A 21,428-nucleotide genomic window follows, 5' to 3' on the forward strand; every position below is an offset into this window, starting at 1 on the left:
TATTTTCTCATTTAACCAAAACATGACTGACTGCTATATGCTATATAGTAAACCTATATAATATAGATAACACAGTAACACTACTTTTTTTTTTCTGTTGAAAATAGACAAACTTGAAAAACACCAAACAATGTTTCGAATAAGCCTCGTAAAACTGTAAAACGTTTTCTTAATCCAGCAGCATTTTAATTTCAAATTAAATTTGAATACATAAAATTGGTTTTGCGATCTGCTACACTTTGATCAATTCATGATGTGTATACGCTTACTAAGTTCAGACTTGAGATTAAAGTAGATGCAGACTGTTCTTATTCTAGCTGCTAAAATGATTTTCTAAAAATATTGTAAATTTTTCATTTGCATTAACATACCAATCTATGTGTTAAAACTTAAACAGATATACATCTCAGGAATAGATGGAAAATAATGCAATTACTGTCTTCTTATTAACAACTTTTATTATCAGATCTGCCATTAGTAGTGAAATCACATTTTGACAAGGCGCATAATTTCATGCAATAAAAACTTTGAACGCCAGGAGAATGCAGATAGTTCAAAAATAAAGCTGGCGGAAAATGCAGATAGCCCAATTTTGTTTTAGGCTGAGATTGCGGATAGATCAATTTTGTTTTGGGCGGAGATTGCAGATAGTCCGATTTTGCGCGGAGCCATCGAGTTGTATCTTTGTTGATAAAAAAAATTATTTTATTGTAAAAATGATGATAGATTAGCACTAAAATAAGAATTTGTAAAGATTTTAATAGAGTAGAACTTTTGGGATTGTTTGGGATTGTTGCTAAACTGTTTTTTTATTGTTACTTTATTTATTTATCTCTCAGAAAAAGTTACTCTTGTGTGCTCAAACGTGCTCTTTCTATATTTTTTTAATTTTCGTAGGTTCGATGGCGTGTCTTGTGAGAAAACGAGACATTTTTGAAATATGGCGGAAAGAAAGATGTTTTAAAACAGTGAAATTTGTTGAAGGAGCAATTAACTTAATAGTAGTGACACTAAAGAAGGGCCTAATGTGAATTTTGAAAAACAATTAAAAAATTTGAAAGATCTCGTTGAAGGTAGGACATCTGATGAGCTTGTAAGTATCCTAGCAATTGCCTCTGAACTGTCTTTTGGTCGAGCTAGAGATATTGACTAACTGCATTTGCAGTTTTGCTGAGGATACTGCTCTTTACGCGAAAAGTCTGTAAGAGAATCAAGTTTAAAGAGCAGAAACTTATCTTAGTTGAAGGGATAATAAATATTTAGTGGAAAGAAAGAAAACAAAAAAACTTTCTAAAAACTATCCAGAACTTAATAAGAATTGTTTAAAATAATTTTGAAGGATAATTCCAAACGTCCAGTCTTTATTTAAACGAATAGTATTACAAAATTATGTTTTTTGATGCTAAGGAACATAAAAACTAAACATTTTAATAAAAATAAAATATCTTAAATGAAGCTCATTAAGCTTTAAATATGAAGTAGAAGAAAAAAACGAAAGTATAAAGCTGCGTAAATGAAATGCTTGTAAATTATTACCGCTGGCATGAAACCATTTCACACCATTCAAGCTCCTTATAGAAAGCGTTTTACCCAATTCTCAAGTCTTAAAATAAAAACTGCATTGAACACTTTTTCAATTCGTTATTAGTTTACATCTGTTTTCAGTTTCGCGAGTTTTGATTTCTTTCAAGACTCATTTGACTAAACATGTTTTCTAGGAAAAAGATTTAAGCTTTCAAAGAACAAACCGTAAGAAAGAGTATGTTTCACTTATAATACATTTTAGCTGTTTAGTTTATGTTTTTTGTTGTTGTTGTTGTTATTTTTTCAAACCATTTTGTTTATTTTCTTTCATCAATGCTTACCATTTACTCGATATGAATTTATAAATAGGAAAAGAAGAGAGAGCAAGAAATGAACCAAGTTCTTAAAAAATTATCAGTAAATTAGAATTGTAAACTCTAACAACTCCTATCAAGGTTTTATTAATACAAAATTAGCAAAAGAAGGAATTTATGAAAATGTAATTGATGAACACCTTTATGAGGTTACTGAAAATATAAACTCATCTCAAAAAAGTAGCGATAAAATGACAAGAACTCTTTCATTAGTCAATCCACAATACGACAATGAGATAAATGATGGCTGCAATAAAGTTAACGTTTATTATTTGGAGTTATGAATGAATTGTATTGATATTTCAGTTTCTACTTTAAATAGAAGTTTATGTAGAAATATTTTTCTTTCATTTTTTGTATTTAAATTATTATTTTTTACAAACGAGGAACTTTAAAGCTAGACGCGTATTTTTTATTGTAAAACATTTAGTATCATAAAAAAGCTGCTTGTTTTCAGCATTACTGCTAGAAACAGGGCAACCAACAAGGAAGGGCGAATGAAATGGTTTGTCCTGGGCAGCGCGATTAATAGCGTTTCACACAACCTAAAAATAAAAAGTGATGCAAAAAATTTCAGCAACACTGCGATAGTAAATTCTTTACAAAAGTTAGGGTTAGGGTAAGGGTTAAGGGTTAAGGTTAGGGCCCCAGGGGAGAGTAAAAAAGCAGCACTAAGCTGCTTAGAAGTTGATTCCAATGCGTTTTCATTGCTTGACAGCCTTATTTCTGTGTGGTAGAAATAAGGCTGACAAGCAACGGGCCTGGGATACTCCGAGTACTTGAACTTTTTATCCCTCACTTTTTTTTTCATGTGATAGAGTATGGGGATAGGAATGGAGAAATGAAGGGACTTAAGTTAGGGAAACAGTTCAAGAATGTTGGAGGTTAATGCATTTTTTTAAAATCATTTCTCTCTTATTTGGTGACATTCTGTAGCCGTCTCCTTTATTTTTAAACTTGGAAATAACTTTTTACAATAAATACCAAAGTACAATAATTGCAAAAGAAGACTCCCAGCAAATAAAAGTAATCAAAACCCTTTTGATGAAAACAAACAGTTATGAAACGGAAAAGACTTCTTATAAATAGACGGACTTTTTTCCGTTTCACATTTTAAAATTTATTGTTTTCATCAATAGGGTTTTGAATATTTAAAGCTCCCATGCCTTCCATGAGTCTACTTTTTTTGAAATTCAACTTTTCTAAAATGTTAAGCCTGTTTCAGAGTTTTGTTCAAATTCTAAATGTGGAATAAAATCCTTATAGAAGTACCGAGGTTGTTAAGAACAATGCTATAGCATTAATTTCTTATCTAATATGATTTGATTATTTAATCTAAAAAGTTTCATTGGTTTTGGAGTTGAAACAAAAATTTATTTTTTCTTGCAGTGTTTTATTTATTTATTTTTTTATTTGTTGTATAACTCTCTTTTTAATATCTAAATTATTATTTTTTTGTATTGAAATTGGAATGGTAGGTTACATGCTTTATAATGTTTTAATATTTTGATGTATTGTTTTGCAAAATTCGTTTTTACTAGTTTTAATAAAGTGTATATAAAATTAGCTTGTTTGAGTCTGTGAGAGAAAAATATTTAAACTCGATTTTAACTCATTTAAAAATTATAGCTCTTATCTACGTTGATTCGCGTTTACTCTAGTTCTCTAAAACCTTGCGCATATGCGATGTTTGCGCTCAATGATTTCACTGTTAGTAAAGCCAACCTAATGTAAACTGATTTAAACCCGTTTAATATGCGTCGTCTTGTGTTTTGCGATGTTAAGCTACATAATCTGAGTAATTTTAATTGTTACTCATGATCATTTTTTTTAAAACTAGCCGCAATTAATTGCTGGACTTTTTAAGTAAATATAACAAGAGGGGAAGAGTAACAAGAGTAAGAAGATTAACAAGAGGGGAAAAAAAATACATTATAAGATTGAATAAAAACTTGAATTATTTGTAAAGCACAGAAACAAAAGTTTTATCCTCCACCTTTTTATAAGACAAAAACATGTTCACAATAGCATTATACTTGCATATGTTTTCAGCAAATTATGTATTTCTTTTATAAATGCTATAGTTAAAACAAAATGCCTGGATCTTCACAAAACTATTAGGCTTAATTGAGTTTTAGATATAATAATTGTTTTTGGCTGCATGTTGACATTTGCGAATGTGGTGTTGGTTTTTAAACATTTTTTATAGTAGTGACTGTGTGTAAACGCATTTATCTGATATCATGTTTTATGTATCACTTTATCTTTGATTGGCTGCTGACTGTAGTTTGAGAGCCAACTTAACGCATATGGTAACTTTATTGTATCGATGATTCTTTTTGATACTTGAGATGATGCAGTTTTGTGGATTATTGCCATTGTTTTTCAAAGGTTTGTGGTATTTGACAACATTTTCATTGATTTTCATTTATTGATCTCATTCCATAATGGCGTTTCATAAATCAAGAAAACTCACAATCACTAGATTGTACGTTGCTCCATAAAAATCATGCGTCATGGTTTGCATAGTGATTATTTGCTAATTAAAACAATGTCAAATTTCAATAATCAATTCAATAAAAAAAAGAGGTTTCCATAACGAAATTGTAAAAACAACACATGGTATTTCAATTAGTATTTGGCCGTATGGAAAATTTATAAATCAAGGCTACATAAAATATTTCTGACAATATGGAAAATGTCAATTCAATTTCCTTCTCTAAAATTGGTTTCCTAAAACAAAGAAAAGAAGGAAACTAAAGTATTTCTTCAAGATAAAACATTGATGATTGTAATAATATTAACTTTTGCTTTTTAATGAGTTATATGTTTTAAGCTCTTAATTTTTGTATTGGAATTATTCCAGGTCATTAGATCCCCAAAGAAAATACTACTCCTATTTAAGTTGTGCAATAAACAGCTAAAATCTTCTACAGACAAAACAGTATCATGTTCTTGAGGGTGAATCAATGCTTAAGAAAGTCTTTGACGTCACACATGTTGTAAGACCAAGCTTTTCTTTTTTAACATTTGGCTTTACAACTCGAATTTTGCAAGCTTTAGCAAAAAATCGCCATATCTCTACATTAAACAGATACGTTGAGAACAGCCGTAAGATATAGTAAAAGGCCTACCAAACTATTTCCAAAAACATGGTTACATTTACACCATTAAAATCCTAGAACACAGTTTACATGCAACCAAATCAACCATAGGTTTAAATTACGTTCGCAGCAACAAACCTTTAGATGTTCAATTTCTTGTTCAAGATTTTTTTTTACAACTGAGTTAATGTGAAACTAAAATAAATGTACCACAAAAACTCCACTGATGTTGGAGATAACGAAATAGTTATTGTGGAGAACTAATTTAGGAATGTTAGTTGAGTTTATTGCACCAGTAACGTTCTTTAATGAAAACGAGATATCCAATCAAGCAGAGGTGCGTGAACACTAAGGCTCGTATTTTTTTTTTAACTAAACGATCATCTAATCTCGCCTGATAGAAAATGGCGATTTCTGATTGGATAGGGCAAAAGTGATATACTGTCAAGATTTGAAACCATCCTTTTTCAAAACATGTAAGTAATCCGAAAAATAAGTTAAATGACAAAACACTTTACTTACAAAGTAAAAACCTCTATAAAAGTATAAAGCCTTAAATAAAGTGTTTTGCAAACATTTGTATTAGTATTTATTATTGAACAACCGTTATTTTTGACGGTATGCATACACGCCCTCTAAAATATATCATACCATGTTGGATTCAAACCTAAATATTAGATTTGGGTTCGGAAATAATGGAGCGAAATTCAAATAAGTTTTCTATTTTTTCCTTTTTTTTTCTTTTTTTAGGTTTCTTTAAAAGTATTCTTTTAAAGATCAAAAAAAAATAATATCAAAGTATATCTTGAGAAGCAACAACAAATCGATAAAAAAATTTTCAAGCTGATTTTTTTACGTTTTCTCTCGCTGTTTGCTTTATTATTATCGTATTTAGGAACTTTTTTATTTTTTCATCATTTTTTGTATCTTAAATCAATCGTTGCATAGTCGTTTAAAACCTAGTCAAACTTTTTGAGGTCTGCATTGATTTATAAATCAAAACAGGTCATTCTGTTACCCCAGGAAACCGCTGATATATTGGACTGAGAAATTAGTTAACCGATACAACAAACAAAGCAGTCCTTAATTGTAAGAATATAAAAAGAAGATTAAAAAAATAATAATATCATATGCTTAAAACAGCATTTCCCGAATTCAGCTTAGCATTTTTTGAAAACAGATGCAGAAAATGAGTTTCAACTTTATAGAAAACTTAATAAGCACTCAGATATCTTAAACGCAAAAAATTAGGTTCCGCCTTTTCCAGGAAACAAATTAGAAATTCAGAGTAGCAACAAAAATCTCCCTGTCTAATATTTTTTTGCCTGTATGAAGGAGGTTGACTTTTGGGAAACTCCCTTGTACAGGGCAAGAAGTTTTTTTTTTAACGTGTTTGCATTGAAAACAAACATTTGTATCAAGATTAGGCTGAAGAGAATGGCACTAGATATCACGCAAGATAAAAGGAATATACAATTTGCAGTATTTTCTCGCCCAAATAATTATTTACCGCTGATGTTTACCTAAAGATCACATGCCAGCTTCTAGTTGAATATTCCACTTAGAAAACATCCCTGTTTCGCTCTCTAAACAAGGCAAACAAACTACAAATAACAAAAAGTATCGCTTCTGAAACTCTAACTTTTAGTCTAGGTTATTTTTATTTGCTACTGTAAAAACTCAACAAAAGTTTAAAAGAGATGATGTTTTATCAACAACCATTTGTTTCAACAATAATATAAACACGTTGCACAAAGTTTGAAGTAAAAACTTTTCAGCGATGGGTAAAGAACTTTTAACCTTTAGTGATCTAACATGGCTGGACAGTAGTCCAGACACTGTTCGAAGTGCTTTTGCGAGACAATTTGGCAAAACACCGGGTGGCATTGCTCTAAACAGTGAAGGTTACTTTCGTTACAGCAGTCCCCCAATCACTGAACAGTATGACCGCCCATGCTACAAACAAACTGGCGAAACAAAAATTACGTTGCAAGAATTAGGTCCTTCTACGGATGCTGTTCTCGGAAACTCTATTGCCGTAAATCAAGGTGACTCGTCAATCGATTTGACCGTAAGCGTTGAAGGCAAATGGAGCGATTCTACAAGCTGGTCAACAAGCACGGAGACGGGATTAAAAATGTCAAGTGAGTTTGAAGTTGAAGGAGTTTTCAAAATGGGAGGAAAATTTTCAGTAGCGGCTAAAGCAGAAAGTTCGGGATCCAGCAGTGTGGAAAAGACTTCAACTTCATCTGTTCAAGTAACAGTTCCTCCGCACTCGAAGGTCGTTGTTAGCATGGTTGGTATTATGAAAAAGGAAAAGGTATTCTTCGAGGTTCCAGTAACCGTTGATGGAAGTTTCGGTGCTTACTTCTTTCCAACAGTTCAAGGTCACTACTTTTGGTTTATGGACGCTCGCAGTTGTCTAAATAAGACGTCTGGTGTCATTAAAGGTACGATTGACCACGCCAACGTGTTTGACGTTTCGGTTGAAGTCGGACCAAGTGAGCCATTGTAAACCGTTTTTTTGTAATTTTAGAAAATGCCTTTCAGCTGATTTTGTAATTTTATTAGGAGAAAATAGATAATGACAAACGCATAAAGAAAGGTTTAATGTTGTTTTCAGTAAGAAGAGAAGCAGAATGTTTAAGGATTTTAAAACTGTGCAGAAAATCCGTATAGAGATATAAAAAGACTCCTTGAAACAAAGAAGTTATAAAGATAGTTGGTCTTGTATTATCTTTTTTCATTGTTTTTTTCAGTAATATAGTCTGATAAAGTGGAAAACGGCTGGTAAAGTTGATTTTCTTCAGTTTTAATCAAGCTTATGTCAACAGCTTGTTACAGCGCTTAATTGCCGATGAGAAATAGAACTTTTAAAATAAATTTTGCGTGCTATATATATATATATATATATATATATATATATATATATATATATATATATATATATATATATATAATGCTATTTTATATATGTTATATATATATTATGCCTTTTGTGTTTTTTTCCTTTACTTATTTTTTACGTTCATAATTGTTTTAAAAAGTTTACATTTTAATTCATATACATGTAAAAAACTTGTTCAGGAAGAAACTAAATGCGATTCGTCTTTTTCTTTTTAAAACAACAATATTTATATTATACCAAACTTTTTTTGTAAATGCAGCAAAATCCAGTCACTTTTTTTTAGGTTCAATTTTAACATTTTTTCTGTGAAGCGCATCCGCATCAGGAAATTAGATTTGATAAATTAGTTTAAATTTTAAAAGGTTTTCGCTGAACATTCTAATAAACATTAGGTGAAGTTGCAAAATTGTGTAAATATAGCAAGTATTATTTAGACTTTGTACTTTCTTTACTATATTGTGCGTTACTTCTTTTATGTAAAAACTCCATCACCTGTTATTGATCTAAATTCAAACCAGTTTCTTTGAGTTTTAACTTGACGCGATTAATCAAGGCTTGCTCTGTTGAAGCTTGCCTACCTTCCCCGTAAACCTTAGGTACGAAATGTCCCCAAAGTTTTTCAATTGTTCATGCTTGGGGCACATTTGATGGGTTGAATTCTTTTTTAATACAATTGACACCTTTCTTCATCCAATCTGGAAATTCTTCAATGTAAGCAGAGCTTGCTAAAATTGGCCAAAATAAATAGTTAAATCATCATGATTAATATGCATCCTTTTTAATATACATTCATTAATAAAGATTGAAGTATTGATTGTTACAAACATTAATATACAAAACAATTGCTAGGACAAACCACGTTCATAAACGGATGAATTTGTTAATAACTTTTTTTGAAATTTCTTGTTTTCATTTAAAAGAACACTTACTAGACATGTTCCTTTGATGCTTGAGCAGTATCTAGATTTTCCAGGAATGGTAGCACCAGCATAGCAAATGTAATTTTTATAATCAATGACAAGAAGCGATTTTGTATTAAAAAGCTGGTTAACAAGTTTTCTTCAATTTTTTTTCTTTTAATAGTTGTTCAATTGTGAATCTTGGATTCTTTTCGCGTTGTCTGTATTGAGTATTCATTTTTTTTACTGACGACTGAATTTATGGCTTTCTTTTCTCTGGTCCAAGAAGTCGGATGATCAGTGCGTTTTTTACCTAAAAAAGACTAACCTGTTTCACGAATTTTAAGTTATCATAGATTGTATTTCAAGCTGTTTTCTCTCTTTCGAAAAGATTTGCGATTTCAATATTTTTTGTGGTGTTTTAATAAAAAGTTTCATAGGTTTTTGAAAATACTCTCCGTTCTGCTCATTTTGTATAAATTTGTTTTAAATAAAACAAATATTTCATAATTTTTTATTATACACACGCATTAAACCATATGATTTTTTAATAAGTTAGAAAAGGAAATTTAAAACTTTTCAGATAATTTATGCATCATGCACTACAATTATTAACAGAGTAATTTTTGTGATTGAATAAATGATTAAATAAAATTCATTATTAAAGTAGCATTTCAACAAGAATTTCAATTAATTGCTTTTACGGAATATACTTTAGTAATTATCATTCGACGTTACTTGAATAAGGATTAAATGGCGTTAGTTAACAGTTAATTGCAGTAATTCAAAGTTGATTAAAACCGAAACACCGTTGGTAAAAGAATCCTTTTAACAGCTTGTTTATATTTGGATTTCACGGAAAAAGTGTCGAATGGACGTAAATTGTTTGTTCCTGAAAGAGAACTCAGGTCGGATCAAATTATAACAAAACAAACGCTTACTAGAGATTAGCGCAACCATCTTTGATATGGTGAGACATTTTCGAGAACTTTCTTCAAAGGTTCTGTAAAAAAACATTCATTTACAAACGAAAGTAAACAAAGAAATCCCGTGTTTTAGCACTCTATGCGATTTTAAAGATACAAAACATTATTTAGATTTTCAAGATATAAAACATTAATTAGGTTTTCTCGGTAACTTACTGACATTACTTAGAAGTTCATCACAGATCTTGTTTTGTTTATGAGAATTCGATACCTTGAATAGCTTCACTAGTGCTTACAAATTACGTTTCGTGCGTTCAAATGTGAAAAAAAAGCGGCTTATACAACTCATTTACTAACATTTTTGGACTCAGCGCTGCCAATAACTTATATTGCGCAAGGAGGTGGGGTGGGAAGTGGGAGGTGGGGGAGGAATTTTGTTAACAAAGTCAGTTAATTCGTAAAACGCCAGTTTAGGTTTCAATGTTCATGCTCAAACAATAGGCGATTATTTAGTAAATCAACTTGCTATTCCAGTAGCTAACTAGTTATAGCAGCATTTAAGAAACAGAAACCCTATTTAATTGATTAAAAACAAAAAATTTAAAACGTTTTGAAAGACTTTTTTTATTTGCAAAGAGCTTTTTATCATATCTGATCAACCAATGAGTTCAAACTGTTATGGGTTGTTGTATTTGAATTAAACAAAAGCGTCAGAACCTTACTTTTGCACGCGAAATTTATTTTAAAAGTTCATATTAAATAAAATGCGGCTTCTCTGAAAAAACGGTGATAGTAAAAGTTAGCATTTGACTGTTGACCTGAGCTTGATTAAAACTGAAAAAAAAACAGTTAGTACAAATCGCATTTAACTTTTTCAGAAATTTAATGGGAAATAACAATGAAAAATGAAAAAATAAAACTGTCTATTTTCATAATTGGTTTATTTCACGGACTCTAAAAGGATTTTCTTCACAGTTTTAAAAACTCTTAAACATTCTGCTTCTCTTCTTACTGAAAACAACATTAAACCTTTCTTTATGCATTTGTTATTTTCTCTTTTCTCCTAACAAGGTTAGAAAATCAGCTTTAAAGCATTTTCTAAAATTACAAAATACGGTTTACAAAGGTCCGACTTCAACCAAATCGTCAAACACATTGGCGTGGTCAATCATACCTTTAATGACACCAGACGTCTTATTTAGATAACTGCGAGCGTCCATAAACCAAAAGTAGTGACCTTAAACTGTTGAAGGGAAATTAGCACCGAAACTTCCATCAACGGTTACTGGAACCTCGAAGAATACCTTTTCCTTTTTCATAATACCAACCATGCTAACAACAACCTTCGAGTGCGGAGGAACTGTCACTTTAACTTCTGATTTTGAAGTCTTTTCCACACTGCTGGATCCTGAACCTTCTGCTTTAGCCGTTACTGAAAATTCTCCTCCCATTTTGAAAACTCCTTCAACTTCAAACTCACTTGACATTTTTACTCCTGTTTCTGTGCTTGTTGCCCAGCTTGTAGAATCGTTCCATTTGTCTTCAACGCTTACGGTCAAATCGATTGATGAGTCACCTCTGTTTACGGCAGTAGAGTTTCCGAGAACAGCATCCGTAGGAGGAGCTAAGTTTTGCGACGTAATTTTTGTTTCGCCAGTCTGTTTGTAGCATGGACGACCATACTGTTCAGTGATTGGCGGACTGTGGTAACCAAAGTAACCTTCACTGTTTAGAGCAATGCCATTAGGTGTTGTCCCATATTGTCTCGTAAAAGCAGTTCAAACAGTGTCTGGACTACTGTCCAGCCATGTTAGATCACTAAAGGTTAAAAGTTCTTTACCCATCGTTGAGAAGTTTGTTCTTCAAACTTTGTGCAACGTGTTTTTTCAATAGCGACGTGCCTTCTATACTTTTTTATGCTGAAATATAAGAGCAATTTGATTGATAAACTGTTAAAAGATACAGCCAGATATGCGTCAACCGAGTTCAAACAGTAAAAGTTTAAATACCACCAGAAGAATGTGAGTTTTGCAATTGCAGCGTTTGCGCGAAAAGGTAAACTTAACTGGAATTCTGATCACGGTCTAGAAGATTTTATGTTTTCTTAATAAACACTTGAAAACTTAACTTTTAATTTGATTGCATACGGACATAGTTTTACCGAAAAAATAAACTTTTAGGCCAGTTTTTCATTTAACTATATGTTAAACCTGATGATGGATATTAGGGAAAGGAAAACTGGTTTCCGGTTTCCGGAGACCGTAAAATTTTTGGAAATCGAAAACCGAAAATGTCATTTTCAAAACCGGTTTTTGTATATACAGTACAACCTCTCGAATTTGAACTTTATGGGGAAAAATAAAAATTCAAATTAGAGAGATTTTCGAATTATAGAAAGTTGACTTTTCTTTTGCGCATTTCACGGTGACTTTACATTTAATCGAATTATGGAGATTTTCGAACTAAAGAGATTCGAATTAGTGAGATTATACTGTATATCTTTTGTACAATATTTACTTGGTTATTTGGCAATTCTAAATCACTTTTCTGTATGTGAAGTTGCTCAAGAAAATAAATGAAAACTTTCAATTTTCTTCCACTTGAACTTTAACAGTAAGTTACTGCAATTTGTGAAGTAAAAAAGTGAAACAAATTTTCACAAAAACGAAAATGTCGTTTTCTGAAGCCCACAAGGATAACACACCAGTTTGGAAGCACTTTTTGCACTCAAAAGAACTTGAATTGGCCCAGTGCAAGCTCTGCGACCAAGAAATTAAGTGCAAAGGAGGAACCACAAGCTCCATGAGGAACCACTAAAGCACAATATCACATTTGATGCAGTTGTTACTCCTGAGAGGAAATTCGAAGTCTTCAAAGCTATTGATTCGTTTTTTAAGACAAAGGAATCTGTTGATGTTGCTTTGGCTGAGCTTACTTCATGTGATGGGCTGCCCTTTCGTGTTTTCTCAACTAGTCAACGCTTGAGAACAGCTCTAGAGACACAAGGATACAAATTGCCCAAGGATGCTAAATCGATTAGGGTTCCGCTGATAAAACATTATGAAGATATCAAGAAAACGTATCAGCAGTAATTTGTTGAAAAGAAGCTTGTTAGTCACAAATTTAGCTTAACCCTTGATGAGTATACTTCATCCAGAAACAGAAGATATATGAACATAAATGTTCATATGGAAGGTGATTATTGGAACCTTGGAATGATCAGGGTACATGAGTCTATGCCAGCAGAGAAATTTTGTGTAATTTTTGACGAGAAACTGAAAGAATTTGGGCTAAGTTTTTCCTGTGATATTGTTGCAGTAACCACAGACGGAGCTTCTGTAATGAAAAAATTTGGTAGCTCAATTTTACCAGACCATCAGCTCTGCCTCGCACATGGAATTTACTTGGCTGTCTGTGATGTTCTATATAGACAATCTAGGAAAGAAAACAATGGGACACCTGAGCAAGTCACTATTCTAGAAGAGGACCAAGAAGATGATGACAGCGATGAGGAAGGAGGTTTAAAATTTTCATCAGAAGCAGGTGCATCGGCTCTTCCGATGATCAGGGAGGATGTCACAGAACTCATCAACAAGGTCAGAAAATGTGTCAGATTGTTTCAAAAGTCTCCAGTTAAAAATGACATGATTCTGCAAAAGCATGTCCAGTCTGAGTTTGGAAAGGAGCTGCAGCTAATCTTAGACTCTAAGACACGTTGGAACAACTTACTAGATATGATTTCAAGATTTGTTACCCTTAAGAAATGTATTTAAATGTCACTGATTGAGTTATCAAGCGATATTATGATTTCTGAGTCTGAATTTATCACCTTACAAAATCTAGTAGATGCTTTAGAACCAATCAAGGTTGGTGCTGAAGCACTTTGCAGAAGAGATTCGAACTACCTCTCATCTGATGGCATTCTGAAGTTCATTTTCAAGCATCTAAAAAGCCAGAAAAACACCTTTAGTTAAGAACTAGTTGACTCATTTACTAAAAGAGTCACTGAGAGGAGGAATGCTATATTAGTAAATTTAGTTAAATATCTGAATAATCCTGATGTCATTAATTTATGCAACTCATGACATTTTCGAAAATTCCATCCCAAAGAGAAATGCAATTGCTACTACTGCATCAAGTTTATTTTATCGTTTGTTTGAGCAAAAGAGAAGTGAGTTTATAGATGAGGAAAACTTGTCAGATAATGAAAGTAGTCAGGAACAAGTACAGCAATTTACTTCCTTGTCAGAAGAGCTCGAGTTCTCCATTAGAGAGACAGTCAAAGGAGTTTCACCAAAGAAACAAAAAATAGAATCAACTTCCAAACTAATGCTCAAAGAAATGGCAGTATTTGAGCTAATAAAAAAAAGAACAAACAGATTTGATTGTTGTACACGGCTTTGAAGTCAATCCAAGTAATAAGTGTGGAGGCTGAAAGGTCATTTTCTGCAAGAGGTCTATTTGTCACTAAACTAAGGTCAGGGTTAAATGATGAAACACTCAATGCTTTATGTTTTTTACGTGCCTATTGTCTTAAGAAGCTTAAAATTAACCATTAAAAAGACTTATTTGTATTGTATTCAATGTACACATATTAAATTGTTGCTATATATATTTATGTTTTTGCTGCTGTTGTTCCCCTGAAATATACATAAATTTCAATATTCCAGTTTGCTTCAGTCTACTGTTTCTGATTGTGAATTATTATTAAGCCAAAGGAGAAAAGTCTGCGTTATAATATTAAAATTGCAGGGAAAATGAGAAGTTTTTTATGTTATCGTTGAAACAATTGTTCGGAATGAAATATCATCTCTTTCAAACTTTAGTCGAGTTTTTACAGAAGGAGGAAAAATATCTCTGACTAAAAAGTTAGAGTATCAGAGACTCTTCGTTGTTTTACAGCTTTTTTATCTTTTTTAGAGAGCGAAACAGGGATGTTTTCTAAGTGGAACATTTTACTAGAAGATTAAATGTGATCCATAGGTAAACATCAATTGTAAATAATTATTTTCCTTTTATCTTGCGTGAGATCTAGTGCCATTCCTTTCAGTCTAATCTTGATACAAATGTTTGTTTTTAATGCAAACGCGTAAATAAAAAACAGTCACAGTTTATCTCTAGAGCACTTCTACTCGAAACAAGTGCACTTCTAGCTATGCACAAGAGCGTTTTGCAAAAATGTTCCTTTTTCAAGCAAGCAAAAACTGGCGAGAAAAGGAGGTTTTTCTTACTTCCCTGTATTTTTTAAATACTGCAAGAAAAATTTGGGCTTCATTTTAGGCGTAATAAGTTATCTTAAACAAAGTTGCTAGAAAGTTGAAACTCATTTTAAGCAAGTAAGTTCAAAATATGCGAAGCTGAATTCTGGAAATACAATTTTACAGCATATGATATTAATTTTTTTTTTTTTAAATCTTTTTTTTCTTTTAAATGTTTGCCGTTTCGGCTAAGTAAAGTTTATGTCCAATTTATCAACGGTTTCTCTGTGTAGTAAAATTACCTGCTTCGCGCGTTTTTAAATTGATACCGACTGCAATTAACTTGACTTGATTTTAAAAGATGATGTGAGGATGGATGTAAAAACAAGGAATGATCATAAAAACCGAGAAAAGCTTTTAATTATAATTGAAAAAGCAAACAGCGAGAGGAATGAAATAAGAAAAAATCATTGTCTTTGTTATGTATCTGTTGGTCAATGAAAAGCTATTTTCATTTTTATCGATTCTTCCTACGCAAAATAAAATTTAACATTCTTTTATATATGAAATACAAAAATCGGTAGGTCACGAGTGGAACATTTGGTTAATTACAGAACGTCACTCGAACCGTTTTGTTTTTTTTATAAAAGTACATGTTTAACTGGTACTTTCTTTTTTCTTTTAGGACATTTTAAAATGAAACTAAAATAAAAAGGAAATTAACTTAATTTCGCTACGTTTTTTCCGAATCCCATTCGAATGCTGTTTTTTAGGTTTGGATTGAACAAAGCATGATAAGATTAGAGTGTGTGTTTTCAAGCGGTCAATAATAGTTGCTGAATGATAAATATTCTTGCAAACGTTTGTAAAACAGTTTATTTGAGGTTTTAGACTTTTATTAGGGTTTTGCTTTATACGTAATACTTTTTGTTATGAAACTTATTTTTCGGATTTCTTTGATTTTATAAGAAGGGGGGGGGGGGGGGAGGATTCATAGCTTGACGTAAATTCTGTACTAATAGAGCTCGTAAAGTTCGTACTAGACAAGCTCTACTAGACAAAATTTATGACTCCATTAACTGTCACCTATTTTTAGTGTTGTCATAACTTTGAAATTATTCGACTGTCGACTAAATCGATAATTGTATTTTTCAAAGTCGAGAAAATCGACATATACATTTTTAAAATCGACTAAAACGACTTTTAGTTGACTAAAATATGAATAAAAATTTTATCATAATCATATACTTTAAGAGACTCTCGGTACATATATGTACCACTAAATTACATAACTGATCTAGTAAAATTTGCTTTAAATGCAGCTAAATATATTTTTATTTGTTGATGACGCTTTAGGAACGTGCAACAAAAATAGAAAATATTTACCTAAAATTAATAAAAAGCTGAAAAGAGGCGAATATGTAATCCAGTCCAGTAAAGATGGACTGCTATTTGTAAAATGGCAAGACACAAAAGAAGTCCTTAAGTTGAGTAATTTTGATAAAGCTGATGTTACAGAAGTGACGAAAACTTTGAAAGACGGCTTAAAATGTAATGTTTCTTACAAAGAGATGATTGCGTTTCATCGCGAAATTATGGAAGGGGTGGATTTAGCGGACCAAATGATAGGACTATACGAACTGGATCGTAAATCGAATAAATGGTGGAAGAAAGTGTTTTATCGCTTACTTATGATGTCGCTTGTAAATGCTTGGATAAAACATAACGGGGCCACAAAGAATAAAATTCCTTGGAAGCAATTTTTGGTTCCCGTGGCAGAGAAAATGATAAATGAGGGAAGAAAATGTAATAGATAAATATATATATATATATATTTTTTTGCAAAAAAATTTTATATTACTTCAATATTATTAGTAATTTTTTAACTTGATTTCAGGACATTTTAGAAAAAAATTTAATTTTCCAGGACATTTCAGGACATTCCAGGACACTTGTATAAATCCAGGACATTCCAGGATTGTGGCCACCATGAAAACTTTATATAAAACTTGAGCTTATATTTATTTATAAACAAATTAACAATTCTTCTTTTAATGATTTCAGCAATACTATACTCTTATTACACGCACCTTTTCAACTCATTTAAGCCTGATCGAATACCATCTATCTGTGATTGAACTGCTGTTTTAAGACGAGAATCTACTGCAGCCTAGAAAGATAGGTATGGATAATACAGTTCTAAGTAGCACTTATTTAAATTTAAGTTTCATTCATAAAGAAACACCAGGCTAAAAAATATTTGATGAAAAGTAGTAAATACTAAGACAAATTGTAGTTTATCTTGATCATCAAGAACATAAAATTGCACCTTGTTTCTTAGTATCTTCCTTCTGATTTGTTCAACTTTATCCAATTGATCTGGTGTCTAAAATAATTGATACCAATTAAAGTAATTAAAGTTGTTACATAAGTTTGAAAGAATATTATTGTTCAACTTAGATTACTCAAAATTTTAGTTTCAAACCCTTAGGTTTTTTCAGAGATTTTGATACTCTGTTCCAATATTTTTATTGACTTTTTTTTATGGATTTGTTTTTTAAGCAACTGCATATTGCAATTAACTTTAACTTATGTATCATTTGTTCAATAATGAAAAAAACTTTGTATATAACATTTTTAGTGTGTAGAAATCAGAAATGATAAAAAAAAAACCATACAAAATTAAAGCTTCTATATACAAAGTCAATTTTAAAATTATTTTCAAGTTTTTTGTCTGTATAAAAAGAAGTGTATCCTGCAATCGCTACAAAATATGATTCTGATTTTTCTGAATATCCTGCACCACCTATAAAATATGCTTCTGTATTTGTAACAATCTCCATAATAATAAAAAAACTGCAAGGGTTTTTTTTTATTATGGAGATTGTTATGAATTGTTTGAGGTGTTAACAGACACTTGTGCTACTTAAGAACAGAAAAGAATAACCATTTTGAAGAATCACACAGTACAATTAATTTTCTATTTACTGCACTACAAATTTATTGGTAGCTGATAATGTTTGATGAAAGTAAATAAGACATAAAAGTTAAACCCAGTTTTTTTTTTATTATTATTATTATTTTTTTTTTATGGCTGTAAAACTGTTTACATTAATTAAACACATTTTTTTAAAAATAGATAGTTAAAATAGATAGTTTTAATTCATTAAACAATTCATCTCAAAAGCTGATAAAGTTTTAAAAAGTTTCAAGTTAGTAAAAGGGAAACAAAGAAAACCAAAAAAACCAAAAGAAACATTTTTTCATATCCTGGACTTCTCTTGTTAGGTTCAGGTTTTAAATCTCAAATACTGATTTTCCTTCTCTTGGAGTTAACTTTGCACACTCCATTTTGAATAATAACTAAACTGTAATGTTGCCTGTATATTGTTACTGTATTAACACTGTAGTGTCGTGTGCAGTTTGGACTCAACTTATGCTAGAAAGTACTCTGTACCACAAAAGTTTAAAAATTCTATATAACTTATATATGTATATATATATTTTTGAAAATAAGTTATTTATAAATTTGTTTATAAATCTGCTTGAAAATTAAAATACTCATAATTTGAAATAACTTTCAAGTTTTCTTTGTTTTATAGTTAATATAAAACATCAAAACTTTCAAAAAATCAAAAAATCAAGTTAAAAACCCTACTACTAAAAGTCCTGCCACATATTTTGATGCTTTTTGCAATGCAGCACTCTTCGCCTGCTCCACCTCCTCCGTCATTTACAATTTTCTTTCACATTAAGTTTTAAATATTGCTGCAAATAAAAGATTTTTAACATCAAATTACATATATAAAATTTCTAAATTCATTGTCTATCAAAAAACTATCCAAATATGGAAAATGCATACATGCCTACATGGGCAAAACATTATTAACTAAAAAAATTCATTTAAAATAACTTTACATTCACTTTATCTATTTTTTTTCTCCTGCTATATAAAATATTCTTTAGAGCTTTAGGTTAATCTTTTTTATATTTATCCTTTTTATAGCTTTTTTATAGCTATATTTTATGTAATGAAATGTTGAAAAAATTGAATAACAATAGTTATATAGTTTTTATAATCATGTGAATATCCAATATAAATATTTATTACAGACAATCAAGTAATTTGGGAGCAAATCTACTAACTCTTTTAAACAAAATCAAGCATATTATTAATTATAGTCACACTGCTAGCGTTGCATTTTCATTTTCTTTATTACATTTGCAAGTGTTTTGTTTACTAGTTGAAGCAACATAAGATGGAATTTTTATCATAAAGCAGCAGTTTGAAATTGTAAAGAAGATAAAATAAAAACCTTGCTTTTATTCGTCTTTTTTAAGCCTCTAGGCTTAAAAAAGACGAATAAAAGCAAGGTTTTTATTTTATCTTCTTTACAGTAAGTTAATTAATACTTTTACTAATAATAGAATAGAGTAATTATGCTAGTTTCCTTAATTCATTAATTTTTCATGTAAACAGAATTTTTTATTGTTTTTAGGGTTGTTTTTGGGACCACTAGTGAAAGAACATTTTATTACTTTTCATTTTTAATTACCTCAATTTAAAATTACTGTAACAGTTTTAGTTTTGATGGTATGAGTTCTTATAAAGTTAAGATGTTAAGAAGTTTATACTATTTGGTGGATACCGTTTTGGAAATATTCCATGAAAGTTTAATGGGTAGCTCATAAAATTCAACTCAAATCCCAAGGATTTCTATGAGACCCGATGGTATAACCAAATATCCTATGATTTTTTATTCTTGAGTAATATTGCACACCAATTGCTTTTTATTTATCAAATAAGTCTTCGTGGTTACCAATGGATCTTCATGGTTATGAGTCTTCAAGGTTACCCGATGGCTCCCAATCATTGGCCCGCGGGTTCCAATAAATCCAGAATTGATTGTAGTGCTTCCACAATTGAGTTTAATTTCATTTTACTTGTAATATGACAATATGTGCCTAATTAAATGATAGTGTATAGAAGAAACAAACACATTTGATATACATATGAATAAACAATATACTTTATTGTGCCATATAATGTAGACGTTTACGATATGCATGTACATATCTAGTTATGAAGTATTGTGAGAAATTTTATGTAAATACTTTGGCATTTTGTGATGAGGGTGAATTACCTTTAAAAATAAGATCAGGAAAAGACGCACATATGGAGATTTATTAAACCTGTCATGCAAATAAATGATAAAAAGATAAAGCGTAATAAAGAAAAATTAAAAACAATCATTGGGAAAAGAAGTACTCAAGGAGACTTATGAGACTTACAAGACCTACTCACGGAGGCCTGTCTTGTAAATAAATGATGAGTAAATAAAACAACCAAAAACAAGAGTTTTTAGGAAATCAGTTTTTAGACAAAGAGAGCTTTTGTGGTTAAAGGTTTTTTGGATAAATAAAATGTTTTGATGTGAGGTGAACGAAAAAGAAAAGAAGAGGAAATTTTTCATGAAATGAAAGTGAGGATATAAATTGATTAAAGAAAAGTAAGCGGATGTTTGTTCGTTTCTAATAAAGAAAAAGAAATAAAGATACTCGAATAAAAAGAAGAGTAATATAGTAATTGATTAAAACATTGTGTTAGACACTGCATGGAAAGTAAAAAAAGATTTACAATTTAACTAACCTAACGAATAAAATAAATCTAAAAAAAAACTACAACTAAACATTAATGAAACTTTATATTGAGTTATTGTATAATAGAATACACTGAGCAGAAAACACCATCCTAAAATTAAAAAATTAACCGTTGCCTTTTCTTATCAAATATTTCCCAGACCCTCAGCCTATTCCCCAACCACCCTATTCTTTCTATTTCACACTAAAACCCATAAATCTTTAAACCTCCAATAAACCATTTATCACACTTCATTCCTCAACATAACACGACATTAGAATTATGCTGCTTAATCCCGAATTTTTGAAAAAAATTGTTGTTTTAATGTTTTTGAATAATTTAGCATTACGTTTTTCTATTTTAATTATAATGAAAGTATATGAAACTTTTAACAGAGTGTTGCATGCTTTACGACACCTCCTCAATAAGTAAATTTGAAAATATTGTTTCATCTCCGATCAACAAATCAGATTAACTAAATAACAGAGCTGTACGGAGTTATTTTATCGCACAGAGTTGTATTAAAAATTGCAACAGAAAATATTGATTACGGAGTGTTCTAAAGTAATAATAAGGCGGTTTCTTGAGTTAACTTAAAGATTATAATGTATTGGATAATTTTTTGTGATGGTTTGTGGAACATTTAGTTCAATATAAATTTGAAAAAACAGAATCTGGCTGTTGCTAGGTTCCTTTTGATTAAATTTACAAACTCATTTATTGTATATGCATCTTGAGTTATCAAACAAGAAAAGTAATAGAAATTTTAAGTTAACATTTATATCTTTTGAGCAACTTGGAATTACGCCTTCTCGCAGTTCACCCCATGGTGAGTTAGCTGAGAAACGTAAAGC

General features: G+C 30.7%; 1 protein-coding gene and 3 pseudogenes across 1 annotated transcript; 2 read left to right on the forward strand and 2 right to left on the reverse strand.

The window, feature by feature from the left end:
- Positions 1-6,491: 6,491 nt before the first annotated feature.
- On the forward strand, positions 6,492-7,890 carry LOC149886431 (hydralysin-1 pseudogene; annotated as a pseudogene).
- A 2,988-nt stretch (positions 7,891-10,878) lies between these two features.
- LOC149886432 (hydralysin-1 pseudogene) lies at positions 10,879-11,595 on the reverse strand (annotated as a pseudogene).
- An 810-nt stretch (positions 11,596-12,405) lies between these two features.
- LOC149886433 (uncharacterized) lies at positions 12,406-13,508 on the forward strand (annotated as a pseudogene).
- Positions 13,509-16,908: 3,400 nt separating this feature from the next.
- LOC149886434 (exocyst complex component 3-like) lies at positions 16,909-18,731 on the reverse strand. The gene is made up of 3 exons (XM_090092980.1): positions 18,592-18,731; positions 17,263-17,319; positions 16,909-17,103 (listed from the first exon to the last, which is right to left on the reverse strand). The coding sequence occupies exons 1-3, from the start codon at positions 18,664-18,666 to the stop codon at positions 17,014-17,016; spliced, it is 222 nt and encodes a 73-aa protein (XP_089949106.1). The 5' UTR covers positions 18,667-18,731; the 3' UTR covers positions 16,909-17,013.
- Between the last annotated feature and the right edge of the window lie 2,697 nt (positions 18,732-21,428).

Source organism: Hydra viridissima, unplaced genomic scaffold (assembly GCF_058129835.1).
Source record: "Hydra viridissima isolate aposymbiotic clone 2 unplaced genomic scaffold, HvirCarnegie_v1 scaffold_7, whole genome shotgun sequence".
Lineage (NCBI taxonomy): Eukaryota > Metazoa > Cnidaria > Hydrozoa > Anthoathecata > Hydridae > Hydra > Hydra viridissima.